The 24,557-nt window shown below is 41.7% G+C and overlaps 3 protein-coding genes across 11 annotated transcripts in view; 1 reads left to right on the top strand and 2 right to left on the bottom strand.

Annotated features, from left to right (window-relative positions):
• ctsa (cathepsin A) overlaps nucleotides 1–4,032 on the bottom strand; it is a 6,144-nt gene extending 2,112 nt beyond the window's left edge. Inside the window, exons 1-11 of one of the 3 annotated variants that reach the window (XM_027000604.3) lie at nucleotides 3,683–4,032; nucleotides 3,227–3,421; nucleotides 2,929–3,040; nucleotides 2,658–2,708; nucleotides 2,343–2,429; nucleotides 1,575–1,730; nucleotides 1,365–1,456; nucleotides 1,013–1,097; nucleotides 822–910; nucleotides 365–443; nucleotides 86–234 (exon numbers count right to left, since the gene is read on the bottom strand). In XM_027000604.3, coding sequence (XP_026856405.2) covers nucleotides 86–234; nucleotides 365–443; nucleotides 822–910; nucleotides 1,013–1,097; nucleotides 1,365–1,456; nucleotides 1,575–1,730; nucleotides 2,343–2,429; nucleotides 2,658–2,708; nucleotides 2,929–3,040; nucleotides 3,227–3,387 — 1,061 coding nt within the window. In that variant the 5' untranslated portion in view covers nucleotides 3,388–3,421; nucleotides 3,683–4,032. The remainder of the gene's footprint in view (nucleotides 1–85; nucleotides 235–364; nucleotides 444–821; nucleotides 911–1,012; nucleotides 1,098–1,364; nucleotides 1,457–1,574; nucleotides 1,731–2,342; nucleotides 2,430–2,657; nucleotides 2,709–2,928; nucleotides 3,041–3,226; nucleotides 3,422–3,682) is intronic. The other 2 variants (XM_027000605.3, XM_027000606.3) reach the window with 2 other exon arrangements.
• Nucleotides 4,014–12,425, top strand: ncoa5 (nuclear receptor coactivator 5). Of its 4 annotated transcripts, XM_027000601.3 has the most exons (11): nucleotides 4,023–4,152; nucleotides 5,923–6,187; nucleotides 6,434–6,541; nucleotides 7,617–7,671; nucleotides 9,039–9,242; nucleotides 9,443–9,555; nucleotides 9,684–9,813; nucleotides 10,023–10,222; nucleotides 10,461–10,665; nucleotides 10,756–10,847; nucleotides 11,286–12,425. In XM_027000601.3, the coding sequence occupies exons 2-11, from the start codon at nucleotides 6,025–6,027 to the stop codon at nucleotides 12,134–12,136; spliced, it is 2,121 nt and encodes a 706-aa protein (XP_026856402.2). In that variant the 5' UTR covers nucleotides 4,023–4,152; nucleotides 5,923–6,024; the 3' UTR covers nucleotides 12,137–12,425. The 4 variants fall into 4 exon arrangements, with proteins under 4 accessions (XP_026856404.2, XP_026856402.2, XP_026856403.2 ...); XM_027000602.3 differs by lacking the exon at nucleotides 5,923–6,187 and having other exon boundaries at nucleotides 4,035–4,152; XM_081716890.1 differs by lacking the exon at nucleotides 4,023–4,152 and having other exon boundaries at nucleotides 6,056–6,187; nucleotides 6,469–6,541.
• A 1,987-nt stretch (nucleotides 12,426–14,412) lies between these two features.
• slc12a5a (solute carrier family 12 member 5a) overlaps nucleotides 14,413–24,557 on the bottom strand; it is a 113,172-nt gene continuing 103,027 nt past the window's right edge. For all 4 annotated transcript variants that reach the window (XM_027000666.3, XM_035524458.2, XM_081716889.1 and 1 more), the window contains 12 exons: nucleotides 24,201–24,320; nucleotides 23,768–23,872; nucleotides 23,261–23,429; nucleotides 22,782–22,977; nucleotides 22,244–22,413; nucleotides 21,560–21,691; nucleotides 21,287–21,394; nucleotides 20,716–20,841; nucleotides 19,361–19,551; nucleotides 18,949–18,963; nucleotides 18,715–18,848; nucleotides 14,413–18,575 (listed from right to left, as the gene is read on the bottom strand). In XM_027000666.3, the coding sequence (XP_026856467.2) occupies nucleotides 18,484–18,575; nucleotides 18,715–18,848; nucleotides 18,949–18,963; nucleotides 19,361–19,551; nucleotides 20,716–20,841; nucleotides 21,287–21,394; nucleotides 21,560–21,691; nucleotides 22,244–22,413; nucleotides 22,782–22,977; nucleotides 23,261–23,429; nucleotides 23,768–23,872; nucleotides 24,201–24,320 (1,558 nt within the window). In that variant the 3' untranslated portion in view covers nucleotides 14,413–18,483. The remainder of the gene's footprint in view (nucleotides 18,576–18,714; nucleotides 18,849–18,948; nucleotides 18,964–19,360; nucleotides 19,552–20,715; nucleotides 20,842–21,286; nucleotides 21,395–21,559; nucleotides 21,692–22,243; nucleotides 22,414–22,781; nucleotides 22,978–23,260; nucleotides 23,430–23,767; nucleotides 23,873–24,200; nucleotides 24,321–24,557) is intronic.

Genomic DNA, 24,557 nt, shown 5'->3' with positions numbered 1-24,557 from the left:
TGTCTGGGAAGCTAGAGAAACATGCACTAAAGTTGTTTTATTCCTTTACACTCAAACAAAATGGACCTAGCTCTTAGTAACCCACCTACATATTTCCCAGGCAAGTGCATCTTGAGAGATGTGAAGAGCAGACTTGACATAGGGATTGTTGAGGTACAGGGAAGATGGTGTAGAATTAGTGCAGGGAGGGTTGAGCTTCACTGATTTGAATGCAGGGGCCATAACTTGCAGTTTCTGCCAATGAGTCCTTTGTCAGTGACTGCTCAGTAGTCTCAAGTGGATAAGCATTCCAAATAAGCACAAGCCTACACACATTAGGTCGTCAGGATTAAAACATTGTATTAATTTGCGAGTTATTACATACCTGGTTCCAGGAGACAGAAAACTCATGTTCGATGAAGTTGTTACCCAGGTCATAGATCACCAACTGGCCATTTTCTTCACTAACATGTGAAAACAGTAGAGGGAAAATTGCCTACATTCTCAAAGCCAAAAGTATGGCATTTTTTAAAACATACTTTTAAAAAGTTAAAGAATATAAATGAGTACCTTTTGCTGAATTAAATCCGTTGTTAAAAGCTCATTTTAACATGTTGTACCCATGAGCTACACTGCCCTAGAATTACTTTTTTTAAAAGTAAAAATTTGCTCTTATTCAAATAAGCATCTTAATTTTATTAAGCATTTCCAGATTCAATTAACTTAAAAATCCATTCCACAGAAGCCATCTTGGATGTTGAATGATGACCACAACAGTTCAAAAATTCACACAAATGAAGCGTCTCACCCAGGACCTTGACCCAAATAGGGCAGATTCTCACCTCATGGTGGAAACTCCTCCAGGACATGGAGCATACAGGTTATACATGTTCAGTCCAGATCTGTAGACAATATTCGCCACCTGCCCTACCTAAAATGAATGAGACATGTAATGTTACATTAAGCAATGACCTCCTCAATGGAATCATTCCCACTTTATAACATTTAAGGCAAGAGGGAGAGAAATGCTTACGTTGTATGAGCATGTACGATCAGTACTATTATAAAAGTTGCATTTTCCATCTTTGCAGCAATTTGTCTGCAGATCAGTCCATAAGCTGAAACAAATGAGACATTACTACCATATCTTTGAGTCAGCAATACACCTGAAGGCCCAAGAAAATGCATATTTGAGAAAATGCCTTTTTTCTACAGCTGCCAAGGTGGCCTCGGAGTTAGTTCCCAGTCAGATAGTGGCCAGATTCGTAGAATATCATTCGATTGGAAGTTAAGAAAACTATTGCAAAACATCCAGTTCATAGGAACTCCACTTGTAAACAAATGTGCACCATTTTCTGTTAAATACTAATGCTTGAGAGAAACACCTTGTTCCAAGCAGTCCATGGTAATATGCAAAATAGACCAGCGAGTTGTCATTCAGCTCATAGCTGGACATGCCATTCCCAACAGCTATACCCTAAATGAAAGACACAAAAGTAACAGGCACATATCTTAAAATCCAAGTTTAGAAAAAACAAGACACTCAAACTTCTATCCACTTAACATGAAAGTCCAGACAGACACAGACACCTAACCTGCAGATTGATGCTGCTGTCTTCCATAACTCGCTCAGCCAGTGTAGGGATATAAATGCCCCCATAGCTCTCTCCAGTGAGATAAAACTCATTCGTGCGGTACTCTGGAAAGAGCCTGAAGAACTCTTTCAGGGCCAAATAGTTGTTCATTGACACCTAAAGAAAATGTGGAAACCCAACTTATATTTTTATTCATTATAAATAAATAAAAACCAAACCAACACCTCCCACATACAAACTAAAGTAATATTTGATAATTTACACATGAACATAATGGGCACTTTTACACATGCTTATAGACAGTCACACACACATACTCACACATTGTTTTGCATCGAACTAGTGCTGAAGTCAAACCTCAGACAAATAAACTATGCACTCCTGTTGCAGTCTTGCACATTATCCTACTTGCTGCTAGAGTACTGTACTAAACCAGCACTGTACCCTGAACTGTTCTGGCTGCTACCGGTGACTGCTATGTTCATGGTAGCATGTCACTGATTGCTATGCACAACTCGCTTTACATATGCCCAGTACTGTGTACTTTACTAAATTGCACTGTCTACTCATTTTGTATTTGTTCTGTCCTGTATTTATTATTGTTTATTTAATGACAATTTGCACTATATTGGACCGTTTGCACTTGTGTAGCATGTTGTCTGTTGCACTGTTGTACTTATGTTGCACCAAGGTCCTGGAAGAACATTGTCTCATTTTTGTTGTGTACTTGTATATAGCTGAAATGACAATAAAACCTCTTGAACACACCTCTGTATCATTTGTGGTATAGTTCTTGTTATCAGAGTAGGAAAACCCGACACCGGCTGGCGACTCCAGGTATAGCATGTTGGCAATCTGAAAATAACTCACTTGATCAAGTAAGCATTACATGGGTGAATATGAAATTAAATTTGCTGTTCAGTCCCTAAAGAAAATTTATTTTTATTAGATGAGGATGGCAATCTTAAAATGCACTGGCTGTAAAACCTGTTCCATTAAATCACACAAAAATGTGTGTGTGCATGTGTCATTAATAGAGAAGGTTTTACAGTGCACATAAAAAAAACAGATTAAATTACATACCATATTCCAAGAATAAGGATTGTAGTTTAGAGAATTGCCATCATTTTGGATCTGTAAAAGAAACAATGACCATTTAGTCTGCAGACTAACTGAAGTAGCTTTGTCAAGGCATTCTGTGCAACTACTGGAAAAAGCCACTGGGTATAAGGAAGTTACTTTAAGTCCCGTTGAGAAATTTAAAGCAGCTGCCTTGCAAGTGCTCATTAGAGGGTTCCCCAAATTAAATGCATCAAAATAGAATGCCAAACCAAGACGCAATACAGGTTCTCACCAGAAAAGGCCCATGCTCGGTAAGCAAGCCATCCAAGGAGCTGCATCCTGGGCCCCCATTTAACCACAGAACCACTGGACTGTTAGCTGGGTCTTTCTGAGACTCCACAAACCTAAAGGAGGTTTACGGCAGCATGTTGATAACTACAATAAAAGGACGAAGATACTCGACTTTGCCCCTTGAGGGTGAGGCACAACAAGAAATCATTCTGTATTCCACAGTAGCAAAAATACAGCTGTGGATGATGGCCCACTGAAACCTCAATCGATGAAAAAGCTGAAAACTATAACAAACCCACCAGTAGTGGAGGTGCTCGTTTTCTGTCACGTGGAAATATCCAGAGTACTGTTTGAAGCTGGGCTGTTTTGGAAGTCCGGGAAGATACTTGATCTCATCTGCTTCTGGGGCACCAAACACTCCCATCGCCCCAAACAGCAAACACACCACCAGTAGACGCATCGGTAGAATGGAGCAAGAGACTCGTATTAGCAGTCTGGAATAAAACAGAAAGACAAAAAAAAAAAACAAAAAAACTGTTACATAAAGAAAAATAAGCAAACAAAAAATACTTTAGCATGAGTTTGGAAATGGCAGTTAACTTGCTGGGTATATTCGTTGTCTCAAACTAACCTAGATAAGATAGCTAGCTAGCTAGCTAGCTACCGAAAGAAGTTAACCTAGTTTACCTACAGACGACTAGGATTTAAACAAATAAACTTAATTTTGAAATTATAAACGCTTGAGTGAAACTCACATTGTGTGCTATAACTAGACAACGACCAAACACATCCTGTTGTTCTTACCGTGCTGTGACCGCGTAGCTGGAAACTTATCGCACTTAAGTAAAATCACAAGCTCATGTGACATGGTTCCCGTGATCAAGTCACATTACTGACACAACCTTCCCAACTCAAAATAAAAGTTAAGATTTCTTTAAACGTTTTTAAATACATTACTTTTTATAAACACAAATGGATACATCCATTTAATATAATACTAATAATTTCTGGGTTCAAAATAGTCATTCATTAATGAGAATGTTTAAGTTCACTGAGAACACATTTAGGACTTTTTTTCTGTACTTTGGGAGCTACTTCCTTCTACAATACATCTCTAGCGTTAAGTCGGTTAACTTATACTTTCGTTTGCGCAGTTTCACGTCAAGACCCGAGTTACGATAACGTGGGATACCATAAGTCAACAAACGAACTATTCATGATAAAGGTAAGGAGCCTTTCTTCGCCAGTACAAAGTGGTGAATTTAAAACGCGCAATCCAACCCTACGATCTCACTGATTAGCAGACTACGCTTTAGCTAGTTGGCTAAAGGTTAACGCGGAATTAGCTGGCCAGCTAGCTAAGTGTGTTTAAGCCTATATCGCAGTTAAGGTTGTAAGCCATAACGTTGAAGTGTAACCACGAATATGTAGCTATCTAGCCAAAGCGTTTTTACGATATTAATAATCTAGCTATCGTTAAATGGCTACAGTTGACTTTGGACTACTTGGACAACATGGCGTCTGACTCCACGATTCACTTGTCTGCTGTCTGTTCGTGAAAGCTGACCTAGCTAACGCTAGCAATATTTCCCTTTATATCTTCCGTCGCGAGTGTTATGTCAGTCAACGATTTTGCGCATATATGGTACAGATAGGGTTGCGAAATAATTTTCCATTTTGGGTAGTTTTATGATGATTTTCCAACAGAGAGCCAGTAATACGTTTGCAAAATGGCCGGACTTTCTCAAATGTTCATTCTGCCTCAATGTAATCCGTAGTTAACGTTCGTGTAGATTTATCATCACTCTCAGGTCCTTAAAATCGTCAAGCCACGGTCGATCTTTTTTTAACCGCTGTCTTTCTGCATCACTGTAAGCTAGAGTCGTTATAATGTTTGATCTTTAATTGTGGGACTTTATAATATAAACTTTACATTCGTAAATCGTTTGAATAGTAACAATCATAAACAGTACCTCCGACGTTCATGAAAAAGCGCAAACAGTCCGTTAAGACGCTCGCCTTGAAAACGGGGTCCGTGTTCTCTTTCTCCTGTTGTGCGAGATTCATTTGATATTTGAAATAATGTCAGTCTTTGAATTTAAATTTGATTAATACAGAGGCGGGTTTCCACTAGCAACTTAGCCTAAATCGCTTCCCGTGAGTAAAAATATATTAATCATTTAATTATCACACTCTGCGTCACTACTGGATGTACAATGCAGATTAATGACTATACAGCCCCTTTTAAACTTTTATTTCTATTGCTTTTAAACGCGTCTGTGATTTTCAAGTGAGCCACCTGTTATTGGATCGTCATGGTTGATTTGTAACTTGTAACCAGTTTTATTTTCTTTCAACTCCAATTTCATTCTTTGATGAAGCTATCTTTCGTACCATCACCTCAGGGTTTCATAAAGAGACTTCTTCAACTTGGAACATTTGGGGAGCATTTTCATATTTCCCCTGTCACTGCCACATTTTGGATTCTGTTTTGGATGATACCTGTTTTCAGGTTGTCCCGTCACTGGCAATGATCTTGCATTTATATTTATTTAGGTGCTCTATATTTTTGTGGAAACACTGGCCACAACTGCCTAATCAAGACAAGGAATGGTTGGGTATTGATAAATGCACGAGTCGGCTGACATTTCTTAAAACCCGTTGCATGTTTTCACCCTCAGCATTCCAGCAGGCGTTTTCCTATAAAACCATTTTGGGGTAGACACCAAGTCTGACACAGAGTTAAAACTTAGTAGTAGGCTGTTAATAGAGATGTGCATATTAAACATCTTTCTGCTTGAGTTTGTAAATGCAGGAGGCCTTTATGAAATAGTTCATCTCATTTTCACTCTCATCGATCCTTCAGTAGTGCAGTGATATTTAATTTCTCCCCAAATGTTGCAAAAACACTTCAGTGTATTTTATTTTTCCCAGGCATTTTAAATCTGTGGAATTTCTCTTTTCTTCCTCTGTGTTGATGCCCTGACATTTTCAGGACCTACGGGAAAAATTAAAATTTTTAAAGAAAGTCCAAAATTTCCTATAACACAACCTGCGAGTGAGCAAGCAGGCACTAGGAGCAGAAACTAATATCGTCATGACGCACAGAAGAAGTCGAAGTGGAACTCCGCCTTCTTATGGCACCAACAGCAATGATCCTCGCGACCTGGAGAGAAGGATTTTTGTCGGCAATTTGCCCACCGCACATATGGCGAAGAAGGATATGGAGGACCTGTTCAGGCCATATGGGAAAATTCAGGGTTAGTAGCCAATGTACGCCTCCAAGACTTAAGGAATAATGGAATTTGGTTCTTGATTGACACTGGGGCCTCTAAAAAGAACATGGGTGACCTCAAAGTTCAGTTAAGAACTGTAAGTTCAGTAAAGCACCAAAATGTAATTTGGCTGTGAAGCCTAAGTGGAGTGGTATTGCAGTTTGTGTGATTGAGGAACAGTTTTGGGACAGAAATCTATGTTTTCGTGCATAAAACTGTTCCCTTTTGCAGCCTTGTCCCTGTTTCGTGGGTATGGATTTGTGCAGTTTGAACGGGCGGAGGATGCGGAAGCGGCTAAAGCAGGACATAATGGTCGAATTTATAGAGGTTATAAACTAGGTAAGGCCTTCTTAGTGCAGAGACACATCCTTTATTTCCCTTAACTTGCACTGCAAACGTGATGCGTCCCTTAAGTTTACAAAACTGGCAGAGCAAGCATTTAACCTTATTTATGATTATACATTTTGTTTGTTACCGATTGAACAGCACTTTGATGGGTTTTTACTTTCGTAAACGGGTAATTTGCCATATTCTGTTTAATTTTCAGGCAGTTACAATTTCCACATTGCAGTAATACATGCAATAAATAGATCCTCATAAAAGATCTGTTCTCAGAGGACTACAATGGGCTGAATACTTGGCACAAAATTGTACACTAATGAATCAGGTGTCTTAACATGAAGAATCATTGCTCACATAGGATGGTAGTGTTTTTTTCCCCCATGTAGTCTTTTTTCATTTCTGAAAAAAAAAGTGGATTTGAAGCACATTTAAAACCAGCTGAAAAGGAAACACCCTAATAATGTTTGGAATGGCACTTAAATATGTACTTAAAACACTCTATCTGTCCTTATTTATATTATGGGCATTCATTGTCTTGAAGCCTTTTTTTTTTTTCTTTAAATGACCATGTTAAAATATGCTAAGTTAGTTGACTTGGTGTTAGCTGACAGTATAATCATGTTAGTTTCTGAATTTCAAATGATTTCTTCATAATTTTGCACTAATTGTAAATGTGAAGTTAGCCGGTGAGCAGTTCCTGAACGTCGATGTCATTTCAAATATCCTGATTATTGTTTGCCCTCAGTTACTATGGTATGATTTAATTTAGTGGGAAAGGTGTCAAATGACAAATCTAGAGAAAATGGTCTTAACTCTTTCATTCTGAGTGTAGCCTAGATGTGCTATTGAAGAGGGCTGTTTTTTCAAGATTCGAGAATCTTCGTTTTTCAGTAACTCAATATAAGCATCATCTTGAAATGCGCAATTATTTATATTCCAAATTTTTGCTACCCTTTTAAAAAAATAAGATGAAGCTGTTGGACCTTTCCTTTTAGTGGAGAGACACTGAGCTCTAGTCACTTTTTTTTTTTTGGGGTAGTTTTGTTGAATCTTTGGATTGGTCTGTTTTCAGATGTAAATATGGCAGCGGAGAGACGACAGAAAGCCAGGTCAAGTCCTCCACGCAGGTAATGTATTGTTGGGAGTCTGAGTATGAAGATTTTGTGAAAGCATTACTTTAAAAAAATTTTTTTTAATTTATTTTATACACCTTAAGGCACCTTTTCAGTTTGGAGCAAGCAGCAAAATAAATTGCAGGCAACAGGAAATTCGTTAAAATTCACGGATTTCATATTCAAAATGTGTTTTTAGTTGTTTCAGAACTTGCTGAAATAAAGTTGAAAGGGCAATTTGAGTCTATTTCCCTTGGTGTCCTTGTCTCTTAAGCGTGTGTTACTCATTCTGTTGAGTTTATGCTGTATGCACAAACGGCCGTTATGTTACAGTAACTGCGTGTTCGTGTTTTCGTGAATTCTTGGGTCAAAATATTCCTCTGCGGCTATGGCCAGCATAAAACTAAAACTAAAAAGCTCTCCTTCTCTTCTACAGCTCTGATGTCAGTAAGCACTAAAAAGGGGGTGGGGTGGACTACGTTTTAGCTCCATTAGGACCAACTACATAACAGATTGCATAAAGCTAAGCCAGCTGTTGGCTTTTACATGAAATAAAATGAATTCATCTCCATTCACAAATTTATTTTTTGTAGCGTCTGCTTCTTCACGTCCTGTCAGTCGCACGTTATGTCTTAAGAACAACAGTGGTGGATTTTATATTCCGTGGATTCAATGATTGTCGTATTCAGCATGTGAATGTACTTCTCACTTACGTTTACAGCATTTAGCTGACGCTTTTTATCCAAAGCGACTTACAATTATGACTGAATACAAATTGAACAATGGAGAGTTAAGGGCCCAACTTGGCAGTGGTGGGGCTTGAACCAACAACCTTCTGATTACAAGTCAAGTACCGTAACCATTGAGCTAACACTACGTCTCAGTCTAATTTGATAACATTTTGAACCATAACTTCAGAAACAACATGTTCTGGTTTAAAGTGTTGGTTTTTTTCCTCCATATCTTGAATTAGAGGTGGGGGAAAGGTCTCTAATTTCTGTAAGGAAATGTTTTATTTATTATTGGACATCCTTTTGGACCCGTTAGGCTAAATATTGCTACTTTTGCCTTGCAATTTTTCCTCGTTTCTCAGCGACACCAACAACTCGTAAATCCACTAAAGAAGTTTTCGTTTTCTATACCTGAAAGTTTCATACTTTGCAGTAATTGTTTCTGGCACTTTGTTCCGTCCATAATACACATGTCTCAATGATGCATAAATTGCCTGTGAACATCATTTAAAATCACCTTAGTGTGAGTATAAAAATTTATTTGTAGCTATAAATAACATAAAAGAACACATCATTTCATTGCATTTCTTGAACTAAGCTAATGCCGCTTCCTTTTGCCATTTCTTAACTAGTCATTATTTGCCCGTCCAGGCCGCCTGCTTACGGGGATGGCAGAGAGCCCCGTCCCCGCTCCAGATCCCCAATTCATGGCCGAGATGTCCGCGACCACAGGGACGCCAGAGAGATAAGAGAGCACCCTCGAGAGCCGCGTCCCGGACCACCTCGAGATCAAGATGATGGACGCTACAGGACCTCGGAGGGCAGAGAGAAGGATCCCAGAGATGCTTCTTACAGGTAGGTGACCGTAAAAATGCTCCCTTTCACGTGGACATTCATTATCGAGTGCAGGACTCTGTCCTAGACTATACATTCTTAAAGCTCACTGAAAATGCTGACATGTATAATATGAACCAGTTAGCAATGGGGTTTGCAGTCTGACCACAAGTTTTTGATTCATTCTTTTTTTTGTTTTATTAATTTTCTTGCCATTGCAGAGATGATGGTTATGACCGCTTTTACCGTGGTGAGTATGACCCCTACCGCAAGAAGGAAGATCTGTATGCAGACCGCTATAGGGAGCCCTGGAATGGAAGGAGAGAACCAGAAGGTTGGCCTCCTCTGAAATTACCCCTTCACCTGCCTTTCTTAGTAGTGATGAACAAAATTGTTGTTAGTCCAAAAGTGGCCTTGTTGAAGGCATGTTGCTGAAGGCTTATTGTCCGTGTGGGTGTGCAGAGGAGCGGGTCCGTCCTGAGGAGCGCCGGAGAAATGAACTGTATCGGCAGTACTATGAAGAGCTGCAGAGACGCTATGATGCAGAGAGGCCTGTGGATTGCTCTGTTATTGTAGTCAACAAGCAGCAAAAGTACGTCCCCTGATTTGATAATGTATAAAATGCGTCTCATTTTAATAACTTGGGAACATTTTAAACAGTGGGCTCCTCAGTCTAAATGGACCCCTTCTATGGTCATAACCAAGAAATGTTGCAGAAACAAACCGTGTTTGATAATTGCGGCAAGACTGGACAATGCTTTCGGTTAATGTGTATGTTTCTCCTGCCACGATGCCATGTAGGGAGTATGCAGAAACGGTGGGTCGAAAGGTGCGGGATTTGGGCATGGTTGTGGATCTGATCTTCCTCAACACGGAAGTTTCCCTGACCCAGGCTCTTGAAGACGTGAGCCGGGCTCGCACTCCCTTTGCCATCATCATCACCCAGCAGCACCAAGTACATCGTTCCTGCACAGTGAATATTCTCTTCGGCACGCCACAGGGTACGAGAGCTGCGTAGCTTGATGACCTATAATAGCCGTTCATTTATCTAGAATTCAGTAAGCTAATGGGTTTTGCTGTCTGTAAATTCAAAGCCAAGCTTGTGGAGCCTTCAGGGAGATTATCATTTAAATATGTCTGAAATGACAGACATCTTTGAGTCACTTTCTGGTTTTCTAGCCTTATGGAAAAGCTGGGTGGGGGAAAATGATGAAATACTTTTTGATTGTTGTATCCCAGAACACAGGAACATGCCCATGCAGGATGCCATGGTCTTGGTGGCCCACAACTATGACTCCTTCAAGATGGAAAACCGCGCCAGGGAGCGGGACGAGATTGCCAGAAAAGCCGCCAAGATGGCCGACGACGTGCTGATGAGGGAGCACGAGAGAGAAGGTCATCCGGTTTCATTACTGACTGCCATCACACTGCTGTCTGAGGGCAGGTATGTTCACAAAGCTTTGGAAAATGTTTGTAATTACTTGTAGTTAACAGATTGTTTGGATTTTATTTGTTTGTTTATTTTTGATTTAAGGTTCCTGACTCCTGATGAATTAACAGGGCTCATTAACTACCTGCAAGACAAACGTGATCGTCTGGTCCAAGGTAGCACAGAATCTCACCTGGGTAAGCTTAAGCAGAAGGTTTTCTGGTTCCAGTTGATGAAAGTAGAGAGCAGAACACTGTCTGTACTGTAGTACTGTATTTTGTTATTGACTCCAAATAATCGGAACTTGTTACTATCGACTTTGAACCACTGGGAACATGGATGTTGATGCAAGCTAATATGCTACCCTTGTAACAATATGTGTAGTTTAAACCCTGCATCAGATTTGCTTTGTTGCGGTGCATGGGTCATGTCTAAGATGGATTTCATGAAGTACTTGCTCTTTGTCCCTTGGATTTAGCTGGTTTTGTGCTTGAAATGATTTGTAGTGGCCCAAGCGTAATGTACACAGAAACAGGTCTGCATTTGGCAAAATGAAAATACCAATTCAGAGTTCCCCAAGTGAAATTGTTGTTAAAGCAAGACTGTTTCATTTCTCTTGTATTCTTTCTGTGTAGGACCTCATCCATCTGCTGTTCCAGTTACCCATGATCCGCAACCGCCCAGCCAGTCTCTTCCCCCTGCCTCCCACCAGGCACACCCACTCTCCACACACCCCATCCACTCCACCCACCTTCCGCCTGTGGCCACGTCCACCACCAGCCAACAACAAGAGCTACAGGCCAAAATCCTCAGCCTGTTCAACAGTGGCTCAGGCACTTCTGCAGCTCCCAGTACCGCTGCAACCCCCCAGTCCCAGGGATACAGCTCCACCTTGGGCCAACAGAGCACGGGACTTTCTTCCTCTGTCTCCAACCCAGCTATGCCTGCGCTGGCTACAGCTCAGCCTCAGGGCATGCTGAGTCCCCGGCTGGGCATGAGGCCCCCTGCTGGACGCATGGCTGCACCACAGAGCCTCCAGAGGCCTGCTGTCAGCACAGGGACAGGGATTAACTTTGACAACCCCAGCGTGCAGAAAGCCCTTGATACGCTTATTCAGAGTGGGCCAACACTTAACCACCTGGTAAATTCCGGGAATGTAGCAGCAGCACCCAGACCAGGCCAGAGCATGGGCCAGGGCATGAGCCAAGGAATGGGCCAGGGCATGAGCCAAGGAATGGGCCAAAGCTTGGGTCAAGGAATGGGCCAAAGCTTGGGTCAAGGAATGGGCCAGGGTATGAGCCAAGGAATGGGCCAAAGCTTGGTTCAAGGAATGGCCCAGGGCATGGGTCAAGGAATGGCCCAGGGCATGGGTCAAGGAATGGCCCAGGGCATGGGTCAAGGAATGGCCCAGGGCATGGGTCAAGGAATGGCCCAGGGCATGGGTCAAGGGCCACCACAGGTGTCCCACTATTCCCGGCATTATTGAGACCTATGCACAACCTTTTGATTAGAGTTTTAGTTCTTGCAATTTTTTTTTTCTCCCCTAAATGTTCTATTTCTTATTTGGTAATGTGATGACAGACGTTGTTTTTCCCCGATATGTACAAAAATTAGTGACTTTGTTTTCAGTGGTACCAAGTAGAAATGTAATGGATGTAAATCTTTTCTGCAGCATGGCAAGTCTGATCTCATACGATTTGAATATTTCCCTTATTTGTTTTATATAAAACTTACTTGTACATATGTTGTAATTCAATAAATAAGTTTTGTGACAACTTTTGCTCTTCTACATTGAAAGGGTAGGTGAACTGAAATAAAGACTTTGTACACATCAGTAATAAAATGGTATTAGTTTATTGCATTTTGTGCTGACGAATCTATAAAATGGAATGGGAATTTGCCAGAAGCCATAGATAAAGCATTTGAAATGTAAAACTACATTTTTCCTCTTTTGTACCATGAATCACAATATGTAATACTTATTTATCTCTTTAAAATATTGAAGTTACACTGACACAAAAAATAAACACTTCAGCACTAGCTATGTCTATGTACAGAACCCATTCCCACCCTAGCCCATGTCCCCTAATGCTTTTGGTGCATACGTACATCGCATGCATACACACGCATACATACACGCACATGCACGCGCACACAAATGAAAAACAGTGAAACAGTGATAGTTGGTCTATACCAAGGGAAAAAAATAATAAACATCTAATATTCATGTTTAATATTTGAAAATCTTTTTTTTGTCTACATCCATCCTCTTTCCAACATTCACACAAAATGTTTTGTGCATCACTTGTGAATCAAAAACAAGCTTGAACGATTCAGTCTACTTATGTTGGGGTATAGGTCCTTACAAAAAAAAAAAAATCCTTTTAATTTAGATTTAAGGTTAGGGATTAGGGTTTATTTTAACTAGTTGAATTATGTAGTTTAGAAGCTTATAGAAGAACCTCTGTACTGGAAATGATGTGCACACACACAGATTATATATATATATATATATATATATATATATATATATATATATATATATATATATATATCTATATCTGAGTCTTGAATCTAAGATTTAACTTTAAATCTGCTGCACTATTTACTACTTGTACACTGTATGGATTAGAACTAGCCTAGCTATGTAAATCAATGTTATTGACAGATGTGACTAATGGTTAATCTTACCATAAGAAATACATGAATCTGGATTTTAAATGTCTTTCACAAATCGAGCTCAAGGCTAATCATAATATAGGCCTTTAGGCCATGAAGTCAGCAGAATTTAATGCCGTGAGATAAACGAATAAGGAAAAAAGCAATTACCCTTCACTTACATCTGCATTTCCAAGTTCAACCATCCAGCACCATATATCATGTTATACGTCTATTGGGGCTCAGATAATATATAGCTGCCAATTGGTGTTTTTGTTTAAGGCATAAGTAGAAATCTATGGAATTAACACAATGTGATTTCTGACTTCATTGGACCCTCAAGCTTATTTTTAATTCATTAAAATGATAGATTACTACATACAAAATATATTTCCAAGTCAACTTAAATACACTTTGGTAATCTGTTCATCTGCTGATATTTTACCTCTGCGATAAAAGTAATGTAGCCTCTCTTTTTTTTGGCTATGCTAACTATATAAAAAAAAAAAACTCCAGTAGCCAACACACTCATTTACCCTAGATAGCCTACTGATTTACCTAAAGCATTTGTACACAATAAGTTACACAGCACATCTTATAAAAATAACACATTGGCAGTTAAAATAATCAAAACAAAACAGAGCGAACGCAATACCAAGAACCACAAAACATTTGAATATATATAGTTATATCTGCTTGTTCAGAATAATGTGCATGCATTGAGTTTGACAACAGACCTGGGCCCTGGCTCTGTTAACCCTGCTTTGGTTTCACTTCACATCTGGAACCTGAAATCTAGCTAACGCATCTTTAACTGACAGTGCTTGTTTGTAATATGTACTTAGCTCATAATTTGTTCATAAGAAATATATGCAGAACACAAAGCCTACCAATCTTGATCAAGTTCTAAAGACCAAGTGGGGATGGGGCACTAAGGATGGAAAGAGATATGCTTCATCTGCCAACAGTACCCAGCTACACCCAATAAACTTGCAGCTACTATCACACCTCAGAAACAAGGATGGATTGTTATCCAGAGCCCTTTAAACTCTTTGTGTGACCATGTAAAGAATACCAGTCCATTAAAATATCTTTGAATCAGTATTCTTCTGAGAACTACTGATGGAATGTTGGATTTGTCACTTGCTACATATTAGCCTTATCCCTCTCTGAACATCCTCTGATGATGCAAGCGACAAGGAGGGCAGTGCCGGATGGACACGCTCGGTCCAGTGCTAGTGTTAACAGAGCCACGCCCAGAGGTGGAAGCGCTTGTTTATAATCTTTGATCAATAATTAGATTTATACTGCAATCACCTTTGAATACAGTGTTTTGAGGGGAGGGAGAGGGGGAGGGGTCAGGATGATGGGTGATGGGGCATTTTGGAATGGTTGTGTGTGTGTGTGTGTGTGTGTGTGTGTGTGTGTGTGTGTGTGTGAGATGCACAAAGGGGATGGGGGACAGACAGGTGAGCCAAGGGCAGGAGTTATTATATTTATATGTTTGTTAAAAAGAACATAACATCTTTAATTTTTAAATCTAGTTCTTATACTGTGTTCTTTAGATTGGAAAATGGAAACAAAAAGTTTGTGATTAATGTTAAATAATAAAACAAAACAAAAAAACCCTAAAATTTAACCCTATATTATACAGCAGAAACTATGATGATCAGGTAGTATGTAACTGCAGAGAACGTCTGTCCAGTCTGCAACCTCGCACCATAACCTCAAACGACTGATGCCTCTATGACTGCAGTACACACATTTCCACTAGAAGGAGCTAGTTATCAAAGCTGAAATGATCCAGCATGCTCAGACTGCAAGGTGACTTGAACGACATTGTCACCACCGTAAAGAATGTTAACCCTGTATAAAGTGCATTTCTGTCTCAGCCACCATAGAACAGATGTGACGTACACTCCTCTAGCATACAAAGAGCACTGATGAACGTCATGGTCTAACAGGACCATGCTCAAAGCAGACACAGAGTAAGCAATCAAACTATAAATGTAATCACACACACACACACACACACACACACACACACACACACACACACACACACACACACACACACACACACCTTTCCCCAATAGAACATCTGAATCAATATTGCACGTAACATTTTAAATAAAATAATAAACAGAAAAAAAGATTCCATACCACTGTTAAAAGCATCCTCGTGATACAACAAAGAACAAGTACACTGAAATCTAGTGTTTCCAAACAGCATTTGTTATACAAAGCCAAATATACATCCAAGAACCATTCATACCACAGTTTCATCCTAATCTAATTAACATGGATCTGAATAGCAAAATACGACATGGAACCATAAAATGCATCCAAACATTTTGTTATGCTGTGTCCACCCGTGATGCTCCGAGACACACTTACTGCTGATTTAGTCTTTGGTGCCCACTGGCATCACGAGTTTCAAGCAGATGCCTTTCAATTTTGCTCCTACCCTCTACATACAATGCACAATAGAAACTATTGAAACGAATATTCACACATAGACCATGCAAACAGTAATAAAAAATACAAATAATCTGAAATCATCTGTTAAATTTATCTTCTTTTTTTTCTCGACCCAGTTCGTGGTCGTCTTTTTCATAAATGCGTGGGACGGCTCAGTCTACGCAGGCAGAACGCTTTAGCGAAAAAAAAAGCGACTCGTACACACTGCACATCGTCACTGAAAGCAGAGTGCATGCGGTGGCTCAGAGTGAAGTGTGCGTCGTGTCCGTCTCTCGTTAGATCCCCTAAAAAACAGCCACGTGCGGGCGCGCTTCGTTTCCACTTTGGACGTCATCAGTATAACACCGTCAGGAAGCTGGGTGGTTTTAGATCAGATCAGCTCAGCTTCGCCTTTACGACTGATTGTTGATTATATCTTCGATGCAATAATCACCAGCACTGATATGTATTTTTTTTATGTCTACCCTCCACACTACTATTTTGAATATATAGCTTTAAATATTTGTTTTTCTTCTATGTACATACACACAATACAAATCCATCTAACCGTACTTTAGCAGCATTCACAACTTAGGAGAGGTTTTCATAATCTTTGAAACAGAAAATACTGTTATTTGTAGTTTCATTAAAGTACTATACCTTTATCCTCATATATATCCCACATGTGCCCATGTGTGACCATAACAATTCTGTTCTTTGAATGCAAACAAAAATATACTATAGCTATGACTGCTATTTATGCTGTGAAAATTATGCAAAGTAAAATCCACATATATAAAATATATGCATACAAAAATAAATAATGCAATGATTACAAGATTTCCCAATTTCCTCTATTGCACAATCCAGTTTTAAAAATGCACACTGAAATGTTACTTGTCTATAATGTTTAACCATTTGGTTATAAGCAATCTAAAAAGTGTTGTCAAGAACTCTCTCAGGTACTCAGATTACGTTGCATACGACTGACACCAGTCTGCATAGAGTTGGACTTAATTCCTCTCGTCTACTGTCAACTTCTGATCCTTATAGACTACTTCTATGTTAACTTGAAGTTCTTTTTAAAAAAATCTGTTTTTTATAGTTTCCTTTTTAATTTATATGATGCAAACAATATATTATATAGCACAAATAACATTATAAACTGTTATAGATACTTTAAATAGAGAGATGTCTGTAAATGTAACAAACATTTATGTTTTTCTTTTTGTAAAAAGGGGGAAAATCCTGTTAAATCCACTCTCACAGATGGAACACACACACACACACACACACACACACACACACACCACATATGCAGGCACTCACTCATGTAATGAGTCCACAGACTCATTAAATCACTTTGTTGCACAGTGGCTGCCAGTGCAGGTTGAATGCTTGTGAAAGGGGCTACAGTACAGTGTGGTCTGCTTCCAGACGCCATAACGATAAGCCTAAAGCCATCCAAAAGCCTTTTTTGGAGCTGACCCTGTGATATAAGAACATCTCCTTACCAGAGGCTTGGTTAGTGAATTCAAGGAAAAAATACTACACCAATAGTTCTCAGTACCTCAAAGATTGTACACTATTTACACTAATCCGCTAACATTCAGCTGGACATGACCAGCCTCACTCCTCCTCTAGTCATGCTGTCAGCAATGCTGATTAACAGTGCAGCTTTCCCCTCCTCGCTCTCAGACAGCAAGTCACAGATCTTCCCACTCTTGTTTTTGGCACATGTCATAGCTGGCAGGGCACAGCTAGCCAACATCCAACCAGGAGATGTGAAAACAATGAGGAATTTATGGAGGAGCGCAAACAAAATGACAGAACTGTGCCAAGAAAATGGAGTACACCCATCCCCCACCCCTAACTGCCCTTAATGGACAGTTTCCCCCGGGGTATGCCCCCTAGACAGACACAAATTTCCTAGAGCAGTCTGGAATTATTTTCACCTCAGTTCCCTCCAGGTGAGGCCGCAGAGGACCAAAATTGTGGAGGTGACAGAGATGAGAGTCCTTCTCCTCGGCAGCCGGGCCAGCTTGTGACAGATGAGGCTTATTGGAGATCTGTCCATGCTGTGATACCAGATCCCCCAGCCCAGCCGTCAGGAGTCCATCTCGGAAATACGTCACTCCCTCACAGTGATGGAATGAACGAAGTATCCTTTGCTTGTCTGGCAGCTGTTGTTCGGGCAAGTTCTGTTTTCTTGTACATAAATAAATGCAAGAAGTAAAATGAAAATAAGGCCCTAAAGGTAACAGACATTGCCTGACCTGCCTGCACCATTGCAACTACCCTTGAATGTCTCCTAATTGGATAAGAAGAGTGACTGGCTAGACCTGGGATGAAGGAAATTTCTGGAATGCAACCGATACTGACATCATTAGTTTGTCCTCATAGCATACGTGGCATTGGACTCAGGAGGTGAACTGTGGGTCACCAGCTCACAATAAACACAGACTGGGAGTAGACCAAGAACATAATAAAACTCATTACCAGATCAGACTAAAGGACCTTTCTGAAGGCAGGCTTAAGAGGGTGTAGGAGTAATATTACACGCTCTGTGTCTCTGGTTTGGGGTGGGGTTGGCGTCATTGTTTCTTGGGCTATTGCTTGGGGAGTCTTTTGAGTTGGGTGTGTGAATGTGTGGTTGGAAGGGTTTAAGGTCTGGGGGGATTGTGGGGGTGAGATGGGGTGATGCAGGCTGGTCTTTCAAGAATAGATTGTGATGACCTCACGACCTCCACCACGCACAAGGAGGACCCGGTTGAGACCCTCAGTTAGGACTTCGAGGAACTCCATGTCTGGGAAAGGGGTATATAGTTAAAGAAGCAGTGCAGATATGCTGCAGCTACTAAAAATACAGTTGTTTCTGCTTGGGACGCAGGGACAAACACACAATCGCAAATATATTTGCATGCAGACAGTGAAAGCAAAGGATACAGTTCTCATCACCATTCCTGTTCTTGGGTGGTCCAGGCATGTTGAGCAGGACCAGCTTGGCCTCCTGGGATTTCTTTACAATCTCACCATTGAGTCTGAGAGCAGTGTGCATGCGCCTGACGTTGGACTGGTTTCTGAACATTGGGGAAAGAATGACAGTCAGTTATTAGACCATATGTGTACCATCATAGCCTTTTCGATACATATGTGTGAGAGACAGGACTGAATACTCACAGATTCTCCCATTCTCTGCAGCATGGAAAATGAAGAAATGAAACATAAAAAATAACAGTAAGCACAAAAAACTACTGAAATCCTCCATCGATTTTTACTGAGAATCATCTGCCCAATTAAAATCTTGGCTTAAAATGTAACCCAAATTTATGCCTTGAAAATAACATTTTGCCCAGCAGATGGTGCTGTAGCTCAAAGTCACTGAATCCTGTGCACTTTTTTAAAGATCTGCTGACTGAGGGACAAGGAGCCATTTTCTCATAAGCAACTACACAGGTGCCTGGTGTCATTTTACCCTGATGCGCAGGACTGTGAAGGGCTCTTTACAGCTCAGTGGATGAAACCCCTGCTGTCCATCTTTAATCAACGGGTAGCAGTAAAAATAGACATGGCTGCGCACGTTTGTACTCACGGCTTCATGCTGAATAGGTCTTTGATGCCCTCGGTCACGCTGAGCCCTTTAGGCTTGGCCTGGTCACCATCACACTTGGCTTCGGTCCAGGTCATCTGGACCACTGTGCCAGGGGTCTCGGCTTCAGCAACTGGTGACTGGGGCGTGGCCGGGGTGGGCGGGTTCGTGCTTTTGTCGTGGATGAGCTGCTCCTGCAGGGGCGGGGACATAGCAACATGTTGAGAGGAGGTGGGTCCAGGGAGGGGCATGCACACAGAACAGTGCGAGCACAGAGAAGGAGGCAGAGGGAGAGAATGGTTATGCCAGAAGAAGGGAGAGAACTATTACACCAAATGCAAAAGAGAAGAGAGATTGAAATTAAATAGACAAAGAGAGAGAGAAAGGGGGTGAAAAATAATGAAAGAGAGAGTGAGAGAAGAGAGAGAGAGAGAGAGAGAGAGAGAGAGAGAGAGAGAGAGAGAGAGAGAGAGAGAGAATGGAAGAGAAAGTGAAAGGATGAGGGTGCAAGAATAACCAACCTAGTCATTAGGCCCCACAGGGCCCTGGCTTGATAAATGGACCCCATGTGGGTTTTTTTTTTTTTTTTTTACCTTTCTACATTAAAAAAAAAAATTCAGATCATCAAGGACATGGCAAAAAAAAAAAAAAAACTATCAGAAGCAGATTCAACTGTAAAACTACCAAACTACAACCAACGTGCACAATACAGATACTGGTCTATTAGCATATGCAACACTATATTAGGAAGTTGTATATTGTAAACCACAAAGATCACACATCAGATTCATATTTGGGTTTTTTCATGATTTGCTACAAGGCCTGAAAAGCAAGAGCTGAGTTCATGTGCATGACCGACTGTGTAAAGTGTGATACAGTGTCAGCTGTTTTAAAGTATGATACAGGGTCAGCGATGTAACGTTTGATACAAGGTCAGCCATGTAACATTTGATACAGTGTCAGCCGTGTAAATGGTATATTGTAAACCACAAAGATCACATATGAGATTCATATTTGGGTTTTTTCATGACTTGCTACAAGGCATGAAAAGCAAGAGTTGAGTCCAGGTGTATGACCCACTGTATAAAGTGCGATACAGTGTCAGCTGTTTAAAGTATGATACAGAGTTAGCAATGTAACGTTTGATACAGGGTCAGCTGTGTAATGTTTGATACAGGGTCAGCCGTGTAACATTTGATACACTGTCAGCCATGTAACGTTTGATACAGGGTCAGCCTTGTAACATTTGATACAGGGTCAGCTGTGTAATATTTGATACAGTGTCAGCCATGTAATGTTTGATACAGTTTCAGCTGTGTAATGTTTGATACAAGGCTAGCTGACTGTCAGTGTGGTACCTCTTCTTCCGGTTTCTCCTCCTTGCTCCCGGAGGCTGTCTCCTCAGTCACGCTCAACTGCGTGGTGACCGCTGCTGGATTCTTGCGGCGTATCGACCCACGGGAACTGTCCGTGATGCTTTGGATCTGAGAGAAGAATGGTCAGATACTTCAGTTTCTGAAGACATAACTGATGAGTTTCTGAGCAGATGCTCCAGACTCAGTACTGGCTCTGGTTCACTCTGCAGTGGACATCTTAGTGATATCTTTGCTTCAGTCAGTTTAACTTGTGATATACTATGTGCACCGAAGCAGATGATAGAGCAGGGAAATCGCTAAACCATGCAAAGGCATGGAACTGCTGCTCTATGACTGTGTCCTATAATATTAATGGTAGCAAAAACACTTATAACAAAATAAGGACTGCTTCACCTCAGGTGTACTTAAGGCATCACATGAGCTTCCATTGATCCACTTATGCACCTCTCCTGAGGGACAAATTAGTCTGAAAAGCTAGTTGGTTTAGTTTGGGTTGATAATCACAACATCTGGAAGTGTGTGTGCGCTGCTGAGGGCGTCAACTGGCGCTTGCCTCCCGCTCACGCTCCGTCTTGGTAAGGTTGATCTGTTTGAGGATTTGAGAGCGCTGTTCCATCATCAGTGTCTTCTCATAGGTGTAGGCTGAGATGTCACTGTCATGCTACAGAGCAAGTATGAGTGGAAGAGAAGAGAAGAGAAGAGAAGAGAAGAGAAGAGAAGAGAAGAAGTCATCAGAAACCAATAACAAGCAAAAATGAAGTCCAAAGTCATTTTCCAGCCTGGAGGGAAAGCCTGTAGACAGAGATGACATGAGTGTGAGCCTCACCATCTCCACCACCTCCACCTGGGCATCTAGGCGCAGGTGGTAAAGGAAGGTGGTCAGATCCTTCTTCATTTGAATGGAGTTGTCATCCATCTGGGCTACAGTGAAAATGCGCATCTTGCACTTCCTCCATACCTTTAAAACACACACACACACACACACACACAGTCCAAAATACATATCTGATATTGTTGCAGGTTAAATATACACTGATCACCTACTTTATATACACTGATTTGCTACCCACATGGATAGGGTTACAGACTATATCTCTTCTGTTTGCTGTGTCTAATTAGTGACTGCCATTCTCTGTATCAGTAACCAGTTTCTGACCATAGAGTTGCTGATGGCTTATATATCAACCCAACACCTGTTACCATGTCAGTGTCACTGCTGTGTGGACAAAGGTTAGCATTTGGATAGCATTTGGTCAGCAGTGGTCATATGAACCAGAAAGTGAAAAGGTTAGAGAATGCCTGTCAAATAGCTCCTGAGGGGCTTGTGAGTGCTCCTGCACATCAGACTATGCAACAATAAAATAGGTGTATGTAATAAAGTGGCCACTGACTGCAGGTGCAAAGTAGGTGCTTTGAATAAATTGCACAGGTTTGCTCTGGCTACCAAGACAGATGCCTCTACTTCATGCTTGTGAGGGTATCACAGTAGGACGGGTGTCGCCATGCTAACCTTGTGCTGGCGCAGCAGGAAGGGCAGGAGCATCAGCATGCCACCATCGTGGACGATCCACCACACGTCGATGTGCCCCTCGGTGAAGCGCTCACCATTGGACGGGAACGCTGCAGTGTTCTTGGCCACCAGCAGTGCCTTGCTGGCGGCCGTCGTCTCTCGGACCAGCTCTGTGAGGTGGAGGCAACATCTCATGAAGGGTGTTTTACGCTCGGCAAAGCACATTTCCCATCCACACCTTGGGAAGCATGACTTGGATTTTTGCAGGTCGAAAAAGATGTTATTCATTAAGAAAGATGTTCTTCCTTAAGGAAGTTGTCAGTTATATATATGGCAAAGCTCTTTATCGATTGATTCCTTCATTTCATACCAACATGCCAAAAAAGCCAGAGCTTACTTATTTGTAATTCAACTTTATAATTATTTATAATGTGCTGTGTGCATTTCCTCTACGAACTGATGGTGCATGCAAGCGCCTTTAGCTTTTAGCCCCAACAGGACAGGCATCGGGGCACGTAACTGGACCCTGCAGGCTCACCGATGAAGTTCCTCCACAGTTGGTGGTCCTCCGCCTGCTTCCAGTTGCGGGGCCAGCTGACCAGCAGAGTGTTGTGCTGGAGGCCTCCCAGGCCACTGGCCTGCACCAGGTGGGAAGTGGCATCGCGGATGTTGGACGAGACCACCACCTGGCAGAAGCCCTTCACCTTCTCTGTCTCCATGAGCTTCTTCAGTGACTGGGAGAATCAGGAGGAGACACACAGAAAAGTGCATAGGGGTCATGACATCTACCAATCCCATGGATACATTTGTGTTATTAACGATAAGACACATGAGAAGATTTTTGTGTAGTACGGTTAGTAGATCATTCCTTTTGCTTTTGACATTTTACTGGTTTCTCCAGTAACCTCACAAACAAGTATTTTCTGTGGGAAGACATGAAATCATTAATGTACCTTACATCCATGTAAGTGTGCGGTCTGAAGACATGTAATGATTCTGTACGCGCATGTGTGCTACCTGTTCTGCTTGCTGGGCCTGAGGGTGATTGTCCAGAAAGGTCCCAGCCAGGGCAGTGCCCACTATTGTGAGTCCTTTCCCAGCCTTCAGTTGACTGGTCAGAGACAGGAGGCGGGGCTGCTCAACATTCTGCTCCACATCCACACTGACCAGCACCAGGATCTGGGGCCTGAAAAGAGAGAGAGAAAGAGAGAGAGAGCGAGAGAGAGAGAGAGAGAGAGAGAGAGAGAGAGAGAGAAGGAGAGTAAAGACAGACAGAATCAGAAAGATAGAGAGAGGTGGAGGAATGGTAGCGAAAGGACATAAATAGTCTTCATGTGTATTTCTGTCCTCCTTTCTATGACTAATTTAGAATGTCGGGCAGTTTAGCCTCAAGCAGTTGGCTAAAAACAGGGAGTGTAAGGTGCATAAAGTGATGCTCGTCCTCATGACATATTAAAGGCTCTCAGACAGGTCTTGCCTGTGGCCGTAACCCCACATGCACAAGCGCGTGTGTGCCATGCTCACCTCCAGTTCTTGGTGTGCGGCGGCCCTTCCTCCAGCCTCATGAGGGCGTAGCGAGCCGCGCTCAGGGACACCCCTCGGATCCCGTCGCCCCACTCCTTCTCCGCCCTGTCAGCCGAGCAAAAACCCCAAGCCAAGTTAGCAGACGCCCATGGACACGCGCAGCTTTTTTCAATGACCCTAAATCAGCGAGGCTGTAATCCTCTCACCGATTTCTGCCCACTGGCTGTCCCTGCTATCTCAATCCCCCGGATTTAGGTCATCCACACAGCATGACTCGCAATGAGTTTAAAAGGAAAGACACTAAATAATTCCAATCCTGGACTGAGCTCCACCTCTCCCTGGCTGGGAAGATTAGACTGAGAGCAGGACCCCTGACGCATCAAATGCCAAAAAACCAATCTGTCTCTCCCCATTGAGGTCGTGCTCCACTCACCCCCGGAACTCGATATACTTGTAGATACAGCCGGCGATTGCCATAGCAACAATGGCATAGTACCAAGAGCAGATGAACATGAGCGAGAGACAGAGGCTCATGCCCAGGAACGACAGAGCCCTGCAGTGAGAGAGAGAGAGAGAGAGAGAGAGAGAGAGGGAGACAGAATTTTTCAGTGGTTCCCTAAAACAGACTGAATCTGTCAATGACCATAGTGTTGACAAGTTGCCGCCAACGAGTTCTGCAGGTGTGTGTACTGTGGAGTTGTGGGGAGCCACATGCTAATGGGACTTGCTGGAAGACAGAGACTGGCTTCAACACATGCTCTGCCTCCCCAAAATGAAGGCGCAGCACTGC

The sequence above is a fragment of the Electrophorus electricus genome, chromosome 7, assembly GCF_041902795.1.
Source record: "Electrophorus electricus isolate QZ-2024a chromosome 7, ASM4190279v1, whole genome shotgun sequence".
In the NCBI taxonomy this organism is placed as follows: Eukaryota; Metazoa; Chordata; class Actinopteri; order Gymnotiformes; family Gymnotidae; genus Electrophorus; species Electrophorus electricus.
The sequence above is the reverse complement of the archived record's forward strand: the minus strand, read 5'-3'. Positions and strand labels throughout refer to the sequence as shown.